Here is a 22,874-nt window from a genome sequence, read left to right as displayed (position 1 = left end):
AGGGCAAACAGGAATTTATATTTGATCCTAGTGTCAATAGGTGGCACCACAGTGTGCAGAGCCCCAGGCCTTGGGGGGGGGGGCAGGAGAGAGATTCATCTTTCAGGGTTCAAATCCAATCTCAGAAATTTACTAGTTGCTTGACTCTGGACTAGTCACTTTAACTATTTGCCTCAGTTTACTGATCTGTAAAAAATGGGCTAGAGGAGGAAATGGCAAACTACTCCAGTATCTTTACAAGAAAACCCCAAATGGGGTCTCAGAGAGTCTGACACAACTACAAGCAACTGAACAACCACCACAAATGAGTTTGTTGAGCTGGGGGTTGGGTGCCATTATTGGACCTATGATTTAGGGGAATCACCCTAGCAGCCATGTAGCAAATAGATTGAAGTAGGGAGAAAGAGCAAGCTGGGTGTCTACATCGATCCCCCGGCCATCACCATTCCTATATAGCTACAGGTCACCATTGCTCCTACCATCTCCTTTTCAACCATCCATTTCTTTTCTTCTCTTCTCTTTTTTTTAAACCCTTACCTTCTGTCTTAGAATGGCAGAAGAGCAGTAAGGGCTAGGCAATGGGGGTTAAGTGACTTGCCCAGGGTCATACAGCTAGGAAGTGTCTGAGGTCAGATTTGAACCCAGGACTTCCCTTCTCCAGGCCTGGCTCTCAATCCAGTGAGCCACCTAGCTTCCCCCTGACCCATTCTTTTCTTGACTGAGGGACCCACAAGCCTGAGCCTGACTTCCTTCCACAGCCCTCTTCTCCCATCTCAATGTCTGCCTCTGTTTCTCTGCTCTTATCCAAAGAAGATTGGGAAAACCCTGCATGGAGAGAGTGGATGTTTGCTCAGGGATGTCTCCATCGCAGAGCTCTGATCCTGGATCTTAGGAGGTGTTAGCAGCTCTTTCTTGCTTCTCTGATCAGACACCAACCCTTGTGGCATTTAAGGACGTCCCCAGCCTGGCTCCAACCCATCCTTTCTCATTACTCACTCATCTTTATGCATTTGATGATTCAGCTGAACTGGCTCCCTCGCTTTCCCTCCCACCTGAAAGAGTCCCAGAATCGCAGAATGAGAGAGCTGGAAGGCACTCAGGGACTTGCCTGTCCAACTAATGCATGACGGAATCACCGCCATAACATATTAAGTGTGACAAGTGATCACTCGGTCTTTGCTTGGACATCCCAGAGGAGGGAGGACAAGCCCGCTGCCCCTTGGGAAGCTTTCCTCATGAGGAAGTCTTTACTGATCCCGAGTCTAAATGGACTTCATTGCAGCCTCCACCATTGCTCTTCTGTTCTGCCTTCTGGGGCATAATGGAGCAAGGATAATCTCTCCAAGACGTGCTAGTCCAGACATCTAAACATAGCTATTGTGTGCCCCCTGCTAAGGGGTATAACTAGGTGCTACAGGGAATAGAACAATGGGTTTGGAATTAGGAAAACTCATGTTCATGAGTTCAAATCCAGCCTCAGAAACTTACTAACTATATGCCCCTGGGCAAGTCACTTAACCCTTTTTTCACCTCAGTTTTTTTTCCTCAACTGTTTGCCTCAGTTTTTTCATCTGTATAATGAGCTGGAGAACAAAGTGCAAACCACTCTAATATCTTTGCCAGCAAAACCCCAAAAGGGGTCTTGAAGACTCAGACATGACTGAAATGCCTGAATGACATGCCCTGAGTCTTCTTTTCTCCAAGCTAAGCATGCCCCGTTCCATCAATCAGTCCTCATATGACATCAGCCCAAGGCTCATCCCAGTTCTGGTTACCCTCTTCTAGACAATTTCCAGCTTGTTAATGTCCTTCTTAAACCAGGGTGTACAGAATGGATCATGGTGCTCCAGATGCCCAATAAGGGCAGAGTACTATGGGACACTCACCTCCCCCTTTCTGGAAGCCAGATCTCTCTTTATGTAGCCCAAGGTCACATTAGCTTTTTGGACTGCCACATGATTCTCCACAGAGACCTCCAACTTCTATGCATCTGTACCTCCCCCATATTCTTCTTGTAGAATTGATTTTTTGTACCCAGGCTCAAATCTTTACATTTATCATATTTAATTTCATCTTTTAGATTCCACCCAATGCTCTAGCCAGTTGACATCCTTTTGGATCCTCATTCCAAGCATTATGTCATCAAAACATTTGATAGGCATCCTAACTGTGCGTTTATTCAAGTCACTTATCAGTGTATTGAACAACATGGACCAAACACAGATCCTTGATGTCCTCCACTAGAAATTCCTTCCAAGTTGACCTTACTGATTAATGCTCTATGTGTTCAGGCATTCAACAAGGTCCAAAATTCACCTAATTTTAATATTGTGTAGCTTATATTTTTCTATCTTATCAATAAGCATAACATAAGGGGGGCAGTTAGGTGGTTGGGTGGATAAAGAGCCAGGCTTAGAGATGGGGAGTCTTGGGTTCATATCTGGCCTCAGACCCTTCCTAGCTATGTGACCCTGGACAAGTCACTTAACCCCTATTGCTCACCTCTTATCGCTCTTCTGCCTTGGAACCAATAAACAGTATTGATTCTAAGACAGAAGATAAAGATTTTTTTAAAATAAGCATCACATGTTAAAGGATCACGCTACTGCAGATATGAATAACATGGAAATAGGTTTTGAACAATGATACATATATAACACATTGGAACTGCTAGATGGATTTGGGAGTGGGGAGGAAAGAGCAAGGTGGGGATCATAAATCATGTAACCATGGGAAAATATTCTAAATAAAAAAGGGAAAATAAAATAAGCATCATATGTAAGAGTTTATAGGTATTGTGGTACAAGGGAAGGATCCCTGACCCTTGAGTCAGAGGTCCTGGGTTCAAATTCCACCTCTAATGCTCATTGTTCAGTTGTGTAGCAATTCAATGTACTCTTATCCTCTTCCTGACAGTCTCTGGAAAAGATTCTAATGGAATTTGTGGATTCCTAAATCCTCTCACAACCTGATCTTGGATTCTCAAATATATAAAAAATATAGAATTTTGTTTTGAGAAACTAGCTCCCATTTCTTTAGCCCATTCAGACTCAGCAAATGCTTTAGTCAGTCAATAAACATTTATTAAGTGCCTACTATGTGCCAAGAACTGTAGTACATGCTGGGGATGCAAAGAAAGGCAAAATATCCTCCACATTCCCTAGAAGTACACAGTCTACTGATTCTACAGTAATCGTGTTAAGAGGGTAATATTATTTCCATTTTATAGTGGAGGAATCAGAGGCTCAGGTCAGTCAAGTGACTTGCCCAGGGTCACACAGCCAAGAAGAATCTGAAGTGAGATTTGAACCCAGGTCTTCCTGACTCCTATTCCAGCATTCTATCGACTGTGCACACTGCCTCTTTTTGGTTAGCAAAAAGTGCCACAACCTTCACTGGCTCAGCAGACTATTTCCTAAGCAACAATATATTGGCTGTATTGCAGTTTCAAGTTGTCATTGTCGAGTTGTTGGTCTGGATGAGTGATGGAGTTTCAGCACTGAGATGAAATGTCAGGTCTAGTCCCCCAAAGCACCTCTATTCTATTGAGATGATAGGTACTTCATTCATTAATAGCTCAGATATTATATCAAACAGGTGCATGCACTCAGGATGAAAGACATGCAGGGTTCTTGTGTTTGTTTTTGGATCGAATCAGTGACCATAATTCCAGCTGAGGATATCTGAGTGCTTTAGGTCCTTCCAAAGATGAAATACCATGGTTTTATTTCAGGGCAGGCACTTCTGGAGATGAAAGAAAAGGAAGGAAGGAAAAAACAGAGACAGAGAGAGAAGAGAGGAAGAAAGTAGGGAGGGAGGAAAGAAAGGAAGGAGGAAAAGGAAGGAAGGAAGAAAAGAAAGAAGGAAAGAAAGAAAGAAAGAAAGAAAGAAAGAAAGAAAGAAAGAAAGAAAGAAAGAAAGAAAGAAAAGAAAGAAAGAAAGAAAGAAAGAAAGAAAGAAAGAAAGAAAGAAAGAAAGAAAGAAAGAAAGGAAGGAAGGAAGGAAGGAAGGAAGGAAGAGAAGGAAAGGAGGGATGGAAGGAAGGGAGGAATGGAAGGAAGGAAAGGAAATAGGGAGGGAAGAAAGGAAGGAAGGAAGGGAGGGAGGAAGGAAGGAAGAAAAGGAGGGAAGGAAGGAAAGGAAGGGAAGGATAGAAGAAAGAAAAGAAGAAAGAGAGGAAAAGAAGAAAGGAAGGAAGGAAGAAAAAGAAGAAAGAAGAAAGAAAGGAAGAAAGAAAGAAAGAAAGAAAGAAAGAAAGAAAGAAAGAAAGAAAGAAAGAAAGAAAGAAAGAAAGAAAGAAAGAAAGAAAGAAAGGGAGGGAAAAAGGAAAAGAAAGGAAAGGAGGGATGGAAGGAAGGGAGAGATGGAAGGAAGGAAAGGAAGTAGGGAGGGCAGAAAGGAAGAAGGAAGAATGAAAAGGAGGGGAAAAGGAAAAGGAAGGAAAGGATAGAAGAAAGAAAAGAAGGAAGGGAGAAAGAAAGAGAGAGGGAGAAAGAAAGAAAGAAAGAAAGAAAGAAAGAAAGAAAGAAAGAAAGAAAGAAAGAAAGAAAGAAAGAAAGAAAGAAAGAAAGAAAGAAAGAAAGAAAGAAAGAAAGAAAGAAAGAAAGAAAGAAAGAAAGAAAGAGAAAGAAAGAAAGGAGGGAAGAAAGAAAAAGAAGGAAGGAAGGAAGAGAAAGGGAAGAAGGAAGGGAGGAAAGAAAAGAAAGGAAGGGAAAGAGGGAGGGAGGAGGAAGGAAGGAAGTGAGGAAGAAAGGAAGGGAGGAAGGGATTCCAATTCCAAAGACAGTCTTTCCTTTTAAAAAGCTTATATTCTAATGAGGAAAACATCACATATAGAGGAGTCATGGCCAAGGAAGAGCACTCTGATCCAGAGTGGGGCTAGAGGGAAGTATATGGCACACCCCATCCAGGAACAATGGCAATGTCTAACATGACTCCCAAACTGGAAAGGGGTGAAGAAGGGATGTTGGGGAGGCTGTGAAAGAAGTAACCAGATAGTGAAATGAGTCATGGTTTGGGAGATCATTTAGTTAAGATTTGATATCTAGGAGAAAAATGGTCAGGCCAGCTCATTAAATACAAAATTCAAGATACTAGACCTAACCAGAATTCCAGATTTAGCTTTAGAGAGACCTGGACCTGAGCCTGAGCCCTTACTATTGAAGACACTTCTTTTCTATAATAGGTGTTTCTCGGGTTTTATACAGAGCTTTTCCCTCAGGAACCTGTGGTGCCGATCTTTTCAACACTATTCTCTGTATCTTTTACATGTAAGCCCAAATGAAGCCTAGGGGGTTGCGAGGAGTCCTGTTCCTGTGGCGACAGGATCATAGATTTCAAGCTGGAGGTCACCAAGTCCAACCCTATCATTTTACAGAGTTGGAAGCCAATGCCCAGTGAGATTCAGTGACTTGCCCAGTGGGAGCCCCCAGGTAGTAAGTGTTGAGCTGGGATTCAAACCCAGCCTTCTTTTCACTGTACCAAACTTTACCCAGGCATATAGCTACTAAATAGGAAAGCAGGGATTTAAATGGGATGCTTTTCATTCTAAATTCAAGTTGTCACCTTGCTTTGGTGTCTTAATTTTTGAGAATTCCATGAGAGTGCATTGAGGCTCTGATGGTTTAGGTTTGAGTCACAGAAGAACCATAGGATCTTAGATTCTAGAACTAGAAAGGACCTCAGAGATATTGAGTCCAACCTCCCATTTTGCAGATGAGCAAACTGTTGATACCAGAGAAATCCATTGACTTGCCCAGAGTCACAGAGGTAGCTAACATCCAATGTAGGATTTGAACCCAGATCCTCTGACTCCAGAACTAGTCAGTGCCTTTTCTATTCAAGGATCTATGCTTTTATTGGTCTAGGGAGCTCCCAGGACAGAACTGTCTTCTTCCAATGCAAATCAACACCATTTCTTCAATGTTCAGCCTTAGAAAGTTGCCTAGAACACTGAGAAGCTATATAGACGGTCTAAAGTCACACATCCAATATGGGTCCAGGTCGGTCTTCCTGGCTCCAAGATTAGTTCTATCATGATGCCTGTCATTGGTCTTGGAGCACAAAGGGAAAAGGCAATGAGAAGAACTCAAAACTTGGAATTGTTTGTGAGTTGGTTTTAAATCGTACCAACCACACATATGCTGGAAGGGAAGGAGAAAGAAGCAAGCATTTATTAAGCACCTGCTGTATGCTGGGCACCATGCAAAGCACTTTACACATATTATCTCATATGATCCTCATCCTGGGAGGTAGGTACTAGTACCATTATTCTCATTTTACAGATGAATTAACTGAGGCAAACAAATTGAGTAACTGGACCAGGGTAACACAAGTCATAAGTACCTGAGGCTCAAGTCTTCCTGGCTCCATGACTAGTGCTCTATGCATTATGGTACCCATTAGCAATCTTGATATGCTACAGTATGGTGCCAGCTTCTACAATTTCAAGAGGGAGAGTTGGAGGGATCATAACATCACCTTCCTAAACCTCAGTTTCCCCAAAATGAATAAGTTGAACTAGATGGCCTGACAAGTCCTTTCTGGCTCTGGATCTGAGATCTTAAGGAGATCGATGGCCCTCAAGTGGAAGGGGGCCCCTGAATTATTCTTCAATGTGATCTCACATCATTTGCACCTTCATCACCATTTTGGACATGCCAGAATATCCATTTTTATGATATTGTTAAGTTATAGAAAGTATAGAGGGTCAGCTACTTAATGAGTCTCCAGAATATTCCTTTCCTATAATAACAACTACCAATCTTACTTAGTGCATAGTATTTATCGTAGGGTAAAGATTAGGAAGAATAATTAACATTTGATAATGTCCTTTAACAGGCAGTGAGCTCACATGTCCTGAGTTCAAATTCAACTTCCCATGTGTTTTCTACTAGTTTGTTATTACACAGTAGGTATATGACCCTAGGCAAGTCACTCACCCCTGTTTGCCTCAGTTTCCTCATCTGTAAAATGAAGTGGAGAAGGAAATGGCAAGCCAGCTATGTGACCCTAGGCAAGTTATTTAATCCTGTTTGCCTTAGTTTCCCCATCTATAAAATGAGCTAGAGAAGGAAATGGCAAACCAGCTATGTGAACCTGGGTAAGTCACTTAACCCTGTTTGCCTCAGTTTCTTCATCTATAAAATGAACTGGAGAAGGAAATGGTAAATGAGCTGTGCAGTCCTAGGTAAGTCACTTCACTCTGTTTGCCTCAGTTTCCTCATCTGTCAGATCAGCTGGAGAAGGAAATGGCAAACCACTTAAGGACCTTTGCTAAGAAAACCCCAAATGGGGTGGGTCATGAAGAGTCCAACATGACTAAAACAAGTGGACAACAAAATATCCTTTAAATTAAGAAAGAGAATGTATTTCTTACCAGCTTCTGGGCTAATTTTCTGGTGTGATCTCAGTTTTCAGTCTAAAATTTTAGCGTGATCTTGGGCCATTGATCTGGGTATGCTCTAATCTCAGATTTCCTTCCCTGTAAAATCCTCTTTTCAATGAGAATTCTGCACCGTGCTCATGCCTGAGATGACCTGAGCATCTTCAGTGTGACTGACTCCAGAATTTCAAAGTAAAGAAGAGAGTTCCTCTCTCATGATCACACTTGAATACAATTGAGAAAGGATGCTTCTGGGAATCGGCAGTGGAAAAGAAAATCCGCTGGCGTTTGTTGTGGCAAATCTAGGCAATCAGCCCTCCCCAAGTCGAAACTAGTGTCAGACCTTGAAAGGAGAAGTGGCCAGGCAATGTTATGAGTCATAGAAATTTAATTTAGAGGGCCAATGAGCCTTGGAGATAGAGGAGATGCTGGGGATCCTAGGCTCATATTTAGAGCCTAAAGAAACCTTACAACGGGGTCTGTGTGCCTAGATGGAAAAGCAAGGCTATATCTTTGTCCTCACTAGCCATTGGCTTCCTTCTTAATTCATTGTGGTACATTTCGTGAATTTAAGAGCATTATTGTGAGAAGGGATCCAACAGCTGCCAAAGTGGGTCTGTAATGCACAAATGGTGAAGGGCCACTGCCTTAAAGGTTGTCTAGTCAACCCCCTCCCCCTTTGATCCCTTGAGGAAGCTGAGATGCAGAGAAGTAACTTTCCCGAGCTCACACAGGATTCGAACCCAGGTTGTCTAAGACTAGTTCCAGCATTTTTTCCACGATGGCATCTAGTCTACCCCCATCATTCTGTATTTGAGGGGAAAGAACCTCGGAGAAGGAAGCGACTCGTCTAAGATCACACAGTTAGTTAGTGGCACTCTAGTGGCACTTCCAGTCGAGTTCATTCCACTATTCTCAGAAGACTTCTGATAGGCCTAGGAGCAGTCAAGATGAAAAGCTGTACCTTCTATCACTCAGCAGTGGGGGTGGGGGGAAGGGAGGGAGGACAAACCCTCTGTGTCCTTTATAAATTGCTCTGGTTTGTTTGTCCCTGGGAGCATTTATACCAGGGACTCGGGTTTTAATCAGACTGTACCTTCATTGTCTGCAGTCTGGCCAAGCAAACAAAACTGCCAAGTCTATGGAAACCAGAGGAGATGGAGGACAGATTATTGCCTCAACAAAGAAGGTGATGGTGGGAGTGGCAAAGAAAACCTTTTTTAAAAATTATCAGCAAAACTCTGAAATGGGGGCAGCTAGGTGGCTGAGAGCCAGGCCTAGAGATGGGATGTCCTGGGTTCAAATATGGCCTCAGACACTTCCTGGCCATGCAACCCTGGCCAAGTCACTTAGCCCCCAATTGCCTAGCCCTTATCATTCTTCTGCCTTGGAACCAATACTTAGTGTTCTAAGACAAGAGGATAAAGGTTTGAAAGAAAGGGATGGAGGGAGGGAGGGAGCGAAGGAAGGAAGGAAGGAAGGAAGGAAGGAAGGAAGGAAGGAAGGAAGGAAGGAAGGAAGGAGGGAGGGAGGGAAGGAAAAGAAGGAAAGAAAGGAAGAAAAGAAAGAAGGAAATAAAGAAGGGAGGAAGGAAGGAAAGAGGGAAGCAAGGAAGCAAGCAAGAAAGGAGGGAGAGAAGGAAGGAAAGAAAGAAGGAAGGAAGGCAAGAAAGAACAGAGGGAGAAAAGAAGGAAAAGGAGGGAAGGAAGGAAGGAAAGAAAGGAGGAAGGTAGAGAGGAGAGAGAAGGAGGAGGAGGAGGAGGAGGAAAGGAGGGGAAGGGAGAGAGGGCAAAAGATAGTCCCTGCCCTTGAGGGACTTAGGAGAAGCAACCTGTAAACATCTTTGTACAAGCATGCTGTATGCAGGATAACTAGGACATCGTTAGCATAGAGAAGGTAGTAGAATGAAGAGATGGGGAAAGATTTCCTACTGTAGAAGGTGAGACTGACACACTTCCTGTTTTACCAACTTCTTATAGGATTCTGAAAGGTCTTATCTACTTTCTAGAGTCATTTCATTTCCTATGTTTAATTTGACTAATCTTTTGGACTACAGTTAGTGACAGCATGATACAAGCTCTGTGTTTCTGGGTAATTTAAATAACATTTCAATCTGTTGAGAAGATGGGGGTAGGATGAACAGAGCCCCAAATGAATACATTGCTGTTGCATTTCTATTTTATGTAACACCTATAATGTATTTTGTTCCTAAATTGTCCACTTGCTAACTTGTGGGAACAGGGGATTTAATTTTCTCTCTGGCTGAGTTGCCCTCAATAAATTTTCATTCTTTTGGCTATTTAAATGGAATGTACTTTAGAAAGTAAATCACAAGGGTACAGCTGGGGCTCAGAGTTCCTTCTGTCATTCAGTGAGAGAGACAAGGCAGATTTCAACTATCAGAGCTAAAAATCTGTCAGAATGGGAATATTCACTTCGTTATCATTCAGTCAGTCAACAAGCATTTATTAAACCCCTACTATGTGCCAAACACTATGATCCATGCTGGGAATGTAAATAAAAGCAAAAAATAGTCCTTGATCTCAAGGAGTTCACAGTCATGCAAGCCATTATGTACAAACAAGATATATCCAGGATAAATTGAGAGTAATCTCAGAAGGCAGAGATGAAGGTTAAGGAGGATTGGCAGAGGCTTCTTGGAGGAGGCGGGTTGTTAGCTGAGCCTTGTAGGAAGCTAGGGAAGTCAAGAAGTAGGGATGAGGGCAGAGTTCTGGGCATGAGAGACAGCCAGTAAAAATGCTAGGAGTTGAAAGATGGGATATCTTCTTCTAGGATTAGCAAAAAGACCAGCATCTCTGGATAGATAAGGTATAAGAATGAAAGGGAAGAAGGAGTTGGGTTATGAAGGGCTTTAAAAGCTAACAAGGGGATTTTCTATTTGATCCTGAAGATAATAGGAAGGGAACCCTTTGGCGATTTTTATTCAAAGAGATGATATGATCAGATGAGTGCTTAAGGACGGTTGATTTGACAATAAATGGAGGATGAGCTGGAATAGGAGAAATTTGAGGCAGCAAGTGCTTAGCAGTGTTGTCATAGACAAGAAAGAGGTGAGTTCTGTCAAATTAGGGGACTAGATCGTATTGCCCTAAACTGACTTTCTGAGGTTGTTGGTTTGGAGAAGTATGTGTTGCATTTGAGAAAGAAAGAAAGAAAGAAAGAAAGAAAGAAAGAAAGAAAGAAAGAAAGAAAGAAAGAAAGAAAGAAAGAAAGAAAGAAAGAAAGAAAGAAAGAAAGAAAGAAAGAAAGAAAGAAAGAAAGAAAGAAAGAAAGAAAGAAAGAAAGAAAGAAAGAAAGAAAGAAAGAAAGAAAGAAAGAAAGAAAGAAAGAAAGAAAGAAATGAAATCCATTTGTGAAGGGGTGATTTCTGATTAGGGTCGCTAGATGGTACAATGGATACAGCATTGGGCATGGAGTCAGGAAGACCTTAGTTCAAATCCAGCCTTAGACCCTAGCTGTGTGATCCTGGACAAGCCCTTTAATCCTATTTGCCTCAGTTTTCTCATCTGTCAAATGGACTGGAGAAGGAAATGGAAAACAACCAGTTTGCCCAAAGGACCTCAAATAGGGTCACAAAATGACTAAAAACAACACAAGCACCCCAATTTATGATTAGAAATATGGCATTGCGGACATAGCACAGAGCTTAGAGTCAGGAAAACTAGGGTTTAAGATGTCTACTTCTGATACTTACCAGCTCAGAGATTCAGTAAGTCATTCATTTTTTTCTGTGTGTCAGAAAGGTTGTTAAGGCTGTCTACAGTGTAGACTCTTTTGATTTCCGTAGAGAATTTCATTATTTGGGGAGTATTAACTTCTTGAACTGGAACCCCCTTGATCCAAAGAGATTGGCAGCATTTATGAATAAGATTAATATTGTAAGCTTCCCTTTCCAAAGTGCAGAGTCTGTACTTAATGTTTACAAGATGGAAAGTTAACTTTGATAACCGAGTCTAGATAAAATCTAGATCAGTGTTGTATGGCTTGGATTATTGCTCTGTAAATGGAGGTATCATGGTATTAATGAATGAATGAATGAATGAATGAATGAATGAATGAATGAATGAATGAGTTCTTGAAGTCTTACTGTGTGCCAGGCACTCTGCTAAATAGCAGAGAGAGAAATACAAGGAAATGAAACAGACCCTGCCCTCAAGGAGCTTACATTTTAATAGGTAATCTAGTTAAGGAGACCTAGGGAGGTGGGGGAGAGTTAGGTTCTATTTCTAACCATGGCGTGGTTTGAAAATGGCTGGAGAGAGATATGGTGGTCTCATTGTGGGCAAGGGATGGGGAGGTCTTGTCTAATAGAACTCAGGGTTCCCAGAAGCAGAGTCCAAGTTCCAGCAGGAGGGTGATAAGGGCAGTGGACCAGAATGCAGGCAGCCCTGTTTCAATATGGCGGCCTGATTCCAAACAAGATAAGGCCAAAGCTGACCTGTATCCTCGTGTGCTAGCCCTGGATTTGGGGAGGGAGATCTGGGTTTGAGACCTGGCTGTGTCGTTGCCTAGCTGCCCATAGCCTCACCTGTGTGCCCTATAATCCCTGTCTCTCTCAAGGCTTAGTTCAAGGACTGCCATCTTTTGGAGACCTTCCCAATTGCTTATCCTGCCCCCTTCTCTGAAATGACCTTAAATGTCATCGAGTTTACCCACGTGTGCCTTTGTGGTTTCTCCTGCTAAAATGTAAGCTCCCTGAGGGTAGAGTCCATGGGATTTGTGTTGATTAGTTTCCCTTGCCTAGCATAATGCCTTGCACAGTAGATGCTTATTAAACTGAATTGTTATGAGCTCCATGGCTGAAGAAGACCCCTCCTATGAATTAAATCAAAGACCCTGGAAATACAGAAAGAACAGGGAGCAGCTTAGGGGATAGAGAGCCAGGCTTGGAGACAGGAGGTCCTGGGTTCAAATATGACCTCAGACAATTTGTAGCTGGGTGACCCTGAGCAAGTCACTTAACCCCCTAGTGCCTATCCTTTTCCCACTCTTCTGCCTTGGAACTGATACTCAATATCCATTTTAAGACAGAAGGTAAGGATTTTTAAAAAAAGAAGAAGAAATAAAAGAAGAACCACTCTGTGAGGTGGGGCATGAAAAAAAGGATTATCCCCATTTTCCAGATGAGGAAACAGGCTGAAAGTGGTGAAACAAATCTTGACACACAGCACTCTGCCACCTGTGGCTACAATGCCCTCCCTCCTCACATCTCCCCTTAAAATCTCTCGTTTTGATGAAAACCAGCTCAGAAGCCACCTCCTACAGGAATCCATTCCAGACTTCTCAAGCTGTTAGTATCTTCCCCCAAAATGACCTCACATTAATTTTGCATCTATTTTGTGTATAGGCAGCTTGGCAACACCATAGTGCACTGAACACCGGGCCTGAAGACAGGAAAACTCATTTTCCTGAATTCAAATCTAACCTCAGACACTTACTGGCTGTGTGACTTGGGGCCAGTCACTTCACCTTGTTTGCCTCAGTTTCCTCATCTGTCAAAGGAGCTAGAAAAGGAAATGGCAAACTAATTGTGTGACCCTGGGCAAGTCACTTCACCTTGTTTGCCTCAGTTTCCTCATCTGTCAAATGAACTAGAGAAGGAAATGGAAAACTAATTGCGTGACCCTGGGCAAGTCACTTCACCTTGTTTGCCTCAGTTTCCTCATCTGTCAAATGAGCTGGAGAAGGAAATGACAAACTACGTATTTAATCCTAGGAAAGTCATGTCATCCTACTTGCCTCAGTTTCCTCATCTGTCAGATTAGCTGGAGAAGGAAATGGCAACCCACTCTCTAGATCTCTGCCAAGAAAACGTGAATGGGGTCACCAAGAGTCAGACACAACTAAAACGACTTAACAACACCCCCATATTTTGTATGTACTTCCATATGCACATATTGTTGCTCCCCCTCCTTCATTCTGATCATGCATCTTCTGCTAGCATCTCTCATCCCACGTCTTGCCCACAAGCCACCATGAAGTAAAGTCACGTGTGTTCTTCCTTAGTGCCTGTGAGTGATGAAGAGGAAGGAGTGGGTCTCTTTGACAGCACGGGCAAGGCAGTGGCTGATCCATTTGATACTTCTTCGGGCTCTGTACAACTGATCGCTATCAAGCCAGCGGCACTGGCCCCTGCCCATCCGGCGGTGTCCGAGCGGAGCCAGGAGTCCGCCATCATTAATGGAGAGGTAAGGACTTCAGGGGTCTCCGGCTTGAGACAACCCAGAGAGGAAAAGGTGGTTCCTGAACAACTAAATACGTGCCTTTTTTCAGTGCGAAAGGTCTAGACCGGGGATGATTGATATCACTTATTATATTTATGTAGTGTAATTTTACATTAATTTGGGAATAAGAGGATAACAGGTCTCTCTCTCTCTTATATTCCTCTGCTTCCTTCTGGCTCAGTTTACCTCTGGTGACCAGGATCTCTGAGTTTGTGCAGTTCCAAGGATTGGGGTGGTAAAAGGTTCTCTGTGTGTATACATGTATACACACAAATACACATACATGTGCACATAGAGGCATATAGATAGCCCCAGATCATGTTGTTCTGCTACCTAGGAGCCTGCAATGGCTCCCCATTACCTCCAGGATCAAATATAAAATCCTCAATCTGGAATTTAAAGCTCTTCACACATGCATACACCAACATGTGCATGTGCATATATTGCTCAAAGCTCCCCACTCCATAATACATACACGTCCATACATATATGCAGGCATGATATAGTCATATGTATAAATTGATATCTAAAACATGTATAAATCGGCAATGCTAATTTGTGGTTTTCTCACTCAATAGACAGTCTGCAAAGATCTGCTTCATTGTGTGGCTTCCTTGTTATGAGGCATTTCAAATCAGGTCCAAAAGAATTTATTAAGCACCTACTATGTGCCTGGAGTTGTCCCAAGCTTAGGAATGCCAAGAAAAGCAAAAACAATCCCCGCCGTCAAGGAGTTCCTGTTCTAATAAGGGAGGCAACATGAAAACGGCTAGAATTCATACAGAATAGATGGAAGGTGATCTCAGAGGGAAGGCATTAGCAGCTGCAGGGGGGACGGAACATGAAAGACCTCCAAATAATTTGGGATCAGAGCAGAATCTTTTTAAAAAAGTCCTTACCTTCTGTCTTAGAATTGATACTAAGTATTGGTTCCAAGGCAGAAGAGAGGTAAGGGCTAGACAATGAGGGTCAAATGACTTGCTCCGGGTTATGGGTTGGAAAAATAAAAAGCTTTAAATGACAAATAGATTGTTTTTTTTTTATATAAAATATTATCTCATTATGCCTCCTTTGTATTCTTGCAGTTGCTTTTTTTTTAACTCCAGTGTAGGACTTTATATTTATCCCAATTAAGTTTTGTTATTCAATTAAAAAAAAAAAAAAGACAAACAGAAGTTATATTAGATCCTAGAAGTAATAGGGAGCCATTGCAGTTTATTGAGTGGGAAGATGAGATGTTCAAACCCAATCATGTCAAACCTATTAGCCATTGACTATGTGTGTCATGAGGAGAAATGTTTAACTCCATAAGCTCCCTGTTTCCTGCTTGCTTTCTATCTATTGGCCCATCTCCCTATAACCAAAGAACGGGAGGCAAACATTTTCTCAGATTTAATACCTGATTATAGGAAAGGATTGGCCATTATTCGTCAACCAAACTCCCATGTTTTTGACTTTGTATTATTGCCAGTGCCTGCAGTGTCTGGGACCTAGAAAAAGGATTGGGGATAGAGACTGACCCCATTATTTCACAGGGAATTCAGGAAGGAGGAAACTCCCAATATCAATCCCAGTTAAAACTTATCTGTAGGGGGCAGCTGGGTAGCTCAGTGGATTGAGAGCCAGCCCTAGAGACGGGAGGTCCTAGGTTCAAATCTGGCCTCAGCCACTTCCCAGCTGTGTGACCCTGGGCAAGTCACTTGACCCCCATTGCCTAGCCCTTACCACTCTTCTGCCTTAGAGCCAATACACAGTATTGACTCCAAGATGGAAGGTAAGGGTTTTAATAAAATAAAAAAAAATTTTTTAAACCTATCTGTGAGGGTTTTAATAAAATAAAAAATTAAAAAAAAAACCTATCTGTGACTCAGTATCTTAAAGGAGAGACATCAAACCCTTGGGAAGTTCCAAAGCTATTAGTGGGACTGAAGCATCTTAACATTTAACTGGGAGATGCTTAACCGAATAAAATGCAAGTATAACACAACATAGGCAATGTTAACTTGTAGTTTTCTCACTCAAAGGACAGCCTGCAAAGATCTGTTTCTATTTAAGTTTGACAACCCCATCTTAGTGAGTTACCTGGGGATCCTGGGAGGTTAAAGGACTTGTCCAGAGTCTCACTGCCAGCTGTCAGAGGCAAGTTTGAATCCAGGGTTTCTTGGCTAGAAATCTTATCTACTGCACCATGTTCAGTCATTATTTGTTCGTGTCCAACTCTTTGTGACCCTATTTGGGGTTTTCTTGGCAAAGATGTTGGAGTGGCTTGCTATTTTCTTCCCTACTTTATTTTACAGGTGAGGAAACTGAGGCAAACAGGGTAAAATGACTTGCCCAGGGTCACATAGCTAGAAAGCATCTGAGGCCAGATTTGAACTTGATAAAATGAGTCATCCTGACTCTAGGCTTGGTGCTAGCTGCCCTTCACTATCTCACATAGTAGGTGCTTAATAAATGTTTATTAACAGATTGGTGCAAGGTTTAAGAGCTGAAGGGGACCTCTAAAGTCATCTAATACAACCTGGTTACTTTATGGATGAGAAAACTCAAACCCAGGAGAGTTAAGGGACTTGCCCAAAGTCACACAGATGATAAGTGGCAGAGTTTGGTCCAAGGTCCTCTGACTCTGAGTCCAGCACTCTTTCTGCTATAACATAAGAAGACTAAAGAAAATCTTTCTTGGGATCACCATCGTTCATATTTTTATCATGCTTTATTACAGTCTCTGAGGTATTTAGTCTAAGTGTTATCTCCTCGTTACAGCTGAGGAAACTGAGGCTCAGGGAAACCATTTTACCCATGGCCACACAAATAGAAAACAGATGAGCTGAGGCTTGCACCCAGATCTTCCAATGCTCTTCCCATCAGACATTGCCTCTTCTCAGAAAATAGCCACAAGAAGGCAAAAATGCCCTGTACCACATAAAGAAGACAGATATGCAAGGTGAAAGGCAGTGCCAGAATGGGCAACTGGGTGGTGCAATGAATAGAGTGCCAGGTCTGGAGTCAGAAAGAAATAAGTTCAAGTCTGACCTCAGATACTTATTAGCTATATGACTCTGGACGAGTCACTTCACCCTGCTCACCTCAGTTTCCTCATCTGCAAAATGAGCTGGAGAAGGAAATGGCAACTAACTGTGTGACCCTGGGCAAGCCACTTCACCCTGCTTGCCTCAATTTCCTCATCTGCAAAATGAGCTGGAGAAGGAAATGGCAAACTGTGTGACCCTGGGCAAGTCACTTCACCCTGCTTGCCTCAATTTCCTCATCTGCAAAATGAGCTGGAGAAGGAAATGGCAAACTGTGTGACCCTGGGCAAGCCACTTCACCCTGCTTGCCTCAATTTCCTCATCTGTCAAATGAGCTGGAGGAGGAAATGGCAAACTGTGTGACCCTGGGCAAGTCACTTCACCCTGCTTGCCTCAATTTCCTCATCTGTCAAATGAGCTGGAGAAGGAAATGGCAAACTGTGTGACCCTGGGCAAGCCACTTCACCCTGCTTGCCTCAATTTCCTCATCTGCAAAATGAGCTGGAGAAGGAAATGGCAAACTGTGTGACCCTGGGCAAGTCACTTCACCCTGCTTGCCTCAATTTCCTCATCTGTCAAATGAGCTGGAGAAGGAAATGGCAAACCACTCCAGTATCTCTGCCAAGAAAAGTTCAGATGTGGTCACAAAGAGTCAGAAACTGGAACATAACTGAACAACAAAGAATGGGTAGAGAGCTGGCCCCAGAATCAGGAGGACCTGGGTTCAAGGTCAGTTTCTGATACAGACAGGCTGTGTGATCCTGGGCTCTTGACTCAGCCTCTCATTGCCCCCAGCCAGGTCTCTAAGATTATAAATTGCAAAGCAGATGTTAATTTGCTGTGGTAGAAGGAATTTCCCCACCAGAAGTTCCCCATACCAATGAACTCACAGATTTGGACCAAAAAAAAGGGCTGAGAATCAAATACAGGCCAGTCTCTGGGGGAAAGCCATGGCAGGCTGATTAAAAGTCTCACACACCTGCTCGGTCACACTCCTGAGAATTTGCTCCCTCCGCAGGTGAACAAGGCCTTGAAGCAGAAGTCTGACATTGAACATTACCGCAATAAGCTACGCCTGAAGGCAAAGCGGAAGGGCTATTATGACCTCCCCCAGGTGGAGGCTAACAAGGGTCTGACGGAGAGAAAGATGTACGAGAAAGCACCAAAGGACATCATCGACCATGTCTTGGATCCCGAGCCAGAGGCATCCTCTCCCTTTGGCGAGCCGAAAAACAGGTGAGTCTGTCGCCTTGAATCCCGGGAATCGTAATTGATGTTAAAGGGACAGCAGGTGCCGGATCAATGCGTCTCGGGCTGGGTAGGCATGGGCAGCCGGGGCTTGTCATCCCTTCTCCTATGTAAAGGATATTGATTGAGGCTCTGACAGCTCTGAAATGCAGGGCTCAGTCGTGTGTTTGCAGGAGAATAAATGGAAGCGACAGAAGGGCACGAGGGAGAGAAGACTAGAATTAAACTTTGTACGTGAATTGTTTTGCTGCCTTGCAGGGCGAAGGCTAGTAATGAGGAAGTGCTTTGGCCAATCAGGAGATGCTCCCAGGGTTGAAGGAAGGTGGAACAACCTCCTAGGTTTCATCTATGGTCCAGTGGAACAAGCATCCGATTTTCAGTGGCTCCTGATTACCTCTAGGATAAAATCTGCTTTGTTTGGCATTGAGAGTCCTTCTAAATCTGGCTCTGGCTGTGCTGTGGCAGGCTCTGCCTCACCTACTCAGGGTTCCAGCCAAACTGGCCTCCTGGCCATTCCCTGTGAACAGTGTCCCATCTCCCTCCATCCTTGGTGGGGCTCTCCCTCCTCACCTCCATCTCCTGGAAACTGCCTTTAAACTTCATGGCAAATGCCTATAGGCAGCTTCTCCTGAGTCCCTCCAACTCCAGATAGATAGATAGATAGATAGATAGATAGATAGATAGATAGATAGATAGATAGATAGATGGATGGATGATGGATGGATGAACAGGTGGACAGATAGATAGATGGATAGATAGATAGATATATAGATAGATAGATGGATGATAGATGGATGGATGGATGGTTGGATGGATGGATGATGGATGGATGAACAGATGGACAACAGATAGACAGATAGATAGATAGATAGATAGATGATAGATAGATGAATGGATGGATGAACAGATGGACAGATAGACAGACAGACAGACAGATAGATAGATAGATGGATGGATGGATGAATAGATAGATAGATAGATGGATGGATGGATGATGGATGGATGAACAGATCAACAGATAGACAGATAGATGGATGGATAGATAGATAGATAGATAGATGGATGGATAGATAGATGGATGGATGGATGATGGATGGATGAACAGATCAACAGATAGATAGATAGATAGATAGATAGATAGATAGATAGATAGATAGATAAATAGATGGATGGATGGATGAACAGATGGACAGATAGACAGATAGATAGATGGATAGATAGATAGATGATAGATAGATGAATGGATGGATGAACAGATGGACAGATAGACAGACAGACAGACAGATAGATAGATAGATGGATGGATGGATGAATAGATAGATAGATAGATAGATGGATGGATGGATGATGGATGGATGAACAGATCAACAGATAGACAGATAGATGGATGGATAGATAGATAGATAGATAGATGGATGGATAGATAGATGGATGGATGGATGATGGATGGATGAACAGATCAACAGATAGATAGATAGATAGATAGATAGATAGATAGATAGATAGATAAATAGATGGATGGATGGATGAACAGATGGACAGATAGACAGATAGATAGATGGATAGATAGATAGATAGATAGATAGATAGATAGATAGATAGATAGATAGATAGATAGATAGATAGATAGATAGATGGACAGATGGACAGATGGACAGACAGACATACAGACAGATAGATAGATAGATAGATATATTGGATGGATAGATGCAAGGACTGATAGTTGGATAAACAGATGGATGGATGGGCACACAGGATGGATGGGCAAGTGGGTGGATGCATAGATAGAGGCATACATAGATACAAAGACAAATACATAAATACAAAGATAGATAAATGCATAGATAGATTAGATAGAGATATATAGATAATAAACAGATACGAAGATAGAGAGATACATAGAATTAAATATGTTTAACCCTTACCTCTTGTCTTAGTATCAAGTCTAAGACAGAAGAGTGGCAATGGCTAGGCAATTGGGGTTGTGAGTCATACAACTAAGAAGTGTCCGAGTTCAAATTTGAACCCAGGTCCTCCCAACTCCAGAACTGGTACTCTACCCACTGTGTTACCTACCTGCTCCAATTCCTACTGCTTCTCAATTGCTCTGTATTTATTAGTATATATCTTTTTCTTTGGTGCATGTTGTCCACCCCTCATAGAATCTCCTTTAGGGCAAGGACCATTTTTTATTTTGGGATCCCAATGCCTGGCACATAGCAGGAATTTAATGAATGTTAGTTGGTTTGGATTGGATTGGAATTAAAGGAACTACGTTTACATCTTGGCTCTGTCATGCAATACCTGGGTGACCCTGGGCAGGTCATTTACTATCCCTGGGCCTTACGTTTCCTCACTTGTAAAAATCATTTACAGAGACAGCTAGGTGGCTCAGTAGGAGGCAGCTAGATGACTCAACATATAGCAAGCCAGACCCAGAGATGGGAAGTCTTGGGTTCAAATCTGACCTCAGATACTTCCTAGCAGTATGACCCTTGGCAAGTCACTTAACCTCCATTGTCTAGCCCTTACCATTCTTCTGCCTTAGAACCAATACACAGTATTGATTCTAAGACAGAAAGTAAAGGTTAAAAAAATCACATATCCTTTTGTCCTAGTTTCTCATCTATAAATTAAGAGACTTAAATTAGAATACCTCTGGTCCCATCCTGCTCTCAATGTGTGTTTCTTTGCTATTCAGTTGTTTTAAGAACTTGCCCCCACCCCCACCCCAAGAAGAAGAACCTTCCATGTAGGAGGCTTTCCTTCTCTGTCTAGTCTTGTAGATCACCTGCCTTGAGGTCCGTGCTAGGCCAAATGTCTACTTTTCTAGGATGAGATTTTTCTCTGATGTGCAAATATGTCCTAAATTGGGGGGAGGGGGGAGGAGAGACAGAGACAGAGCCAGAGAGAGATAGAGAGATGGAGGGACAACCAGCTAGAGAGAGAGAGAGAGTTCAGCACTGATATTATCTTCTAGATTTCAGGCAGATAAAGAATTTGCCCTTCCATCTTCTCAAGTTGAACTTTAGGGATTTTCATTTTTCAGAGATACACAATTCCCTCTGAAAGTGAGGGAAAACCTCCTTTCCTCTGACACTCTTTGCAGAGAATGTAAACTCTCAGCTGGATCTAAGCTCCTTCATGGTGGACAGTGCCTTGTACTGGGCAGAGGCTCCATGGCTCCTTATCGAGTCGAATCAGATTGATCTGACGTCATCGGTCAGTGGAGTCCACATTTATTAGGCGCCTATCATTATGAACACTTGAATGGAGGTCTTCTAAGAATGATGAGTAGGTTCAGAGAGCCTAGGACTGGGTGGAAGTTGAAGACAGAACACATGGGCATGTGGTTGGATCTCAGAGATTTCTGGGACTATCCGAAGATATGATGTCTGAAAATCTGTCCTCAGCCAGCCAGTTAATCAACAAGCATTTATTAGGTATTTACTATGTTCCGTGCATTCCACTAAACGTTCTTGATGCAAAGAAAAGCAAAAGGGCTATGCCTACCCTCAAAAATTCACTTTCTAATGAGACATCATGAAGAGTACCAGGTAAATAGGAGATAAATAGAGGGGCAGCTAGCTGGCCCATTGGATAAAGCACCAGGTCCGGTGTCGGGTTCAAATTTGGCCTCAGAAACTCTTAGATGTGTAACGCTGGGCAAGTCAAATCACCTTGTTTGCCTAGTCCTTGCCCTTCTGTCCTAGAGCTGTTACTAAATTGTTTCTAAGACAGAAAGTTAAAAAAGAAAAATGTTGATCACAGATAAAATCTTGGAAAAAAATTTAGTTGCTAAATGGAAGATAGAATGGGATTGGAGTGGGGAAATACAAGTTAGAAAAACTAATTAGAAGGCTAGGGGGCACTTAGATGGCTTTGTGGATAGAGTCACACCTAGAGATGCAAAGTTCTGGGTTCAAATTTGACCTCAGACACTGTGTGTGACCCTGGGCAAGTCACTTAACTCTCATCGCCTAGCCTTTATTGCTCTTCTGCCTTGGAATCAATACACAGTATTGATTCTAAGATAGAAGGTAAGGGTTAAAAAAGCTATTGTAATAATTCAGGTGAAAGATAATGGGGGCCAACCTTCAAGCAGGGATACGTAAATGGGGAGGAGATTTCACAATGGGCTTGTAGTGACTGGGGTCACCCCAGAGTGTGCAATCAAGGATGGCATTACAGAGGTGAGCTTGGGTAACTGGGAGGATGATAATGCCGTCACAGTAACAGGAAAGTTAAGGACAAGAGGAAGGTTTGGGGGGGAAGATAATGAATTGATTGAGATGCCTACAGGACATTCACTTCTCATTCATGTCTAAAAGGCATGATCTAGGACTAGATCTCAGGACACAGACTAAGACTGGATGTTCATGTCTAGGAATTGTTAACATAGGAATGATCATTTAATCCATTGGAGCTAAAGGAGTCACCAAGTAAGATATCATAGAGCCAAGAGAGTGGCACAGGCCACCACCCATATTTAATGGGCCATCATATTTATCTGGATAAAAGGGATAGCTAGGTGGCACACTGAACATAGTGCTGAATTGGAGTCAGGAAGACCTAATTTTAAATTTGATCTCAAACACTTCCTAGCTGTGTGTCCCTGGGCATGTCACTTAACCCTGTTTGCCTCAGTTTCCTCATCTGTCAAATGAATCAGAGAAGGAAATGTCAAACTACCCTAGTATCTCTATCAAGAAAAATCCAAATGAGGTCATAAAGAGTCAGACACAACTGAAAAAAACCTAACAACAATAAGCATGATATAGGAGAGGAAGGCCTAGATTTGGAGTCAATGGACCTGGTTTCGAATCTCAGCTCCGTCACCTAAATTGTGTGACTTTGTGCAAGTCATTTAGATTATAAACTCCCAGAAGACTGTCTTTTGCCTCTTTTTCTATCCCCAGTTCTGGGCACATAATGGGAGACTAATAAATATTTATTGAATTGATGAAT

At 42.5% G+C, this 22,874-nt stretch overlaps 1 protein-coding gene across 1 annotated transcript in view; it reads left to right on the top strand.

Annotated features, from left to right (window-relative positions):
- Positions 1-22,874, top strand: part of KIAA1549L (KIAA1549 like) — a 365,855-nt gene that overhangs the window by 267,368 nt on the left and 75,613 nt on the right. The window contains exons 9-10 of the mRNA XM_056803787.1: positions 13,392-13,593; positions 17,677-17,894. Of these exons, the coding sequence (XP_056659765.1) occupies positions 13,392-13,593; positions 17,677-17,894 (420 nt within the window). The remainder of the gene's footprint in view (positions 1-13,391; positions 13,594-17,676; positions 17,895-22,874) is intronic.

Source organism: Monodelphis domestica, chromosome 6 (assembly GCF_027887165.1).
Source record: "Monodelphis domestica isolate mMonDom1 chromosome 6, mMonDom1.pri, whole genome shotgun sequence".
NCBI classification, from domain to species: domain Eukaryota; kingdom Metazoa; phylum Chordata; class Mammalia; order Didelphimorphia; family Didelphidae; genus Monodelphis; species Monodelphis domestica.
This window is presented reverse-complemented; position numbering and strand designations above follow the sequence as displayed.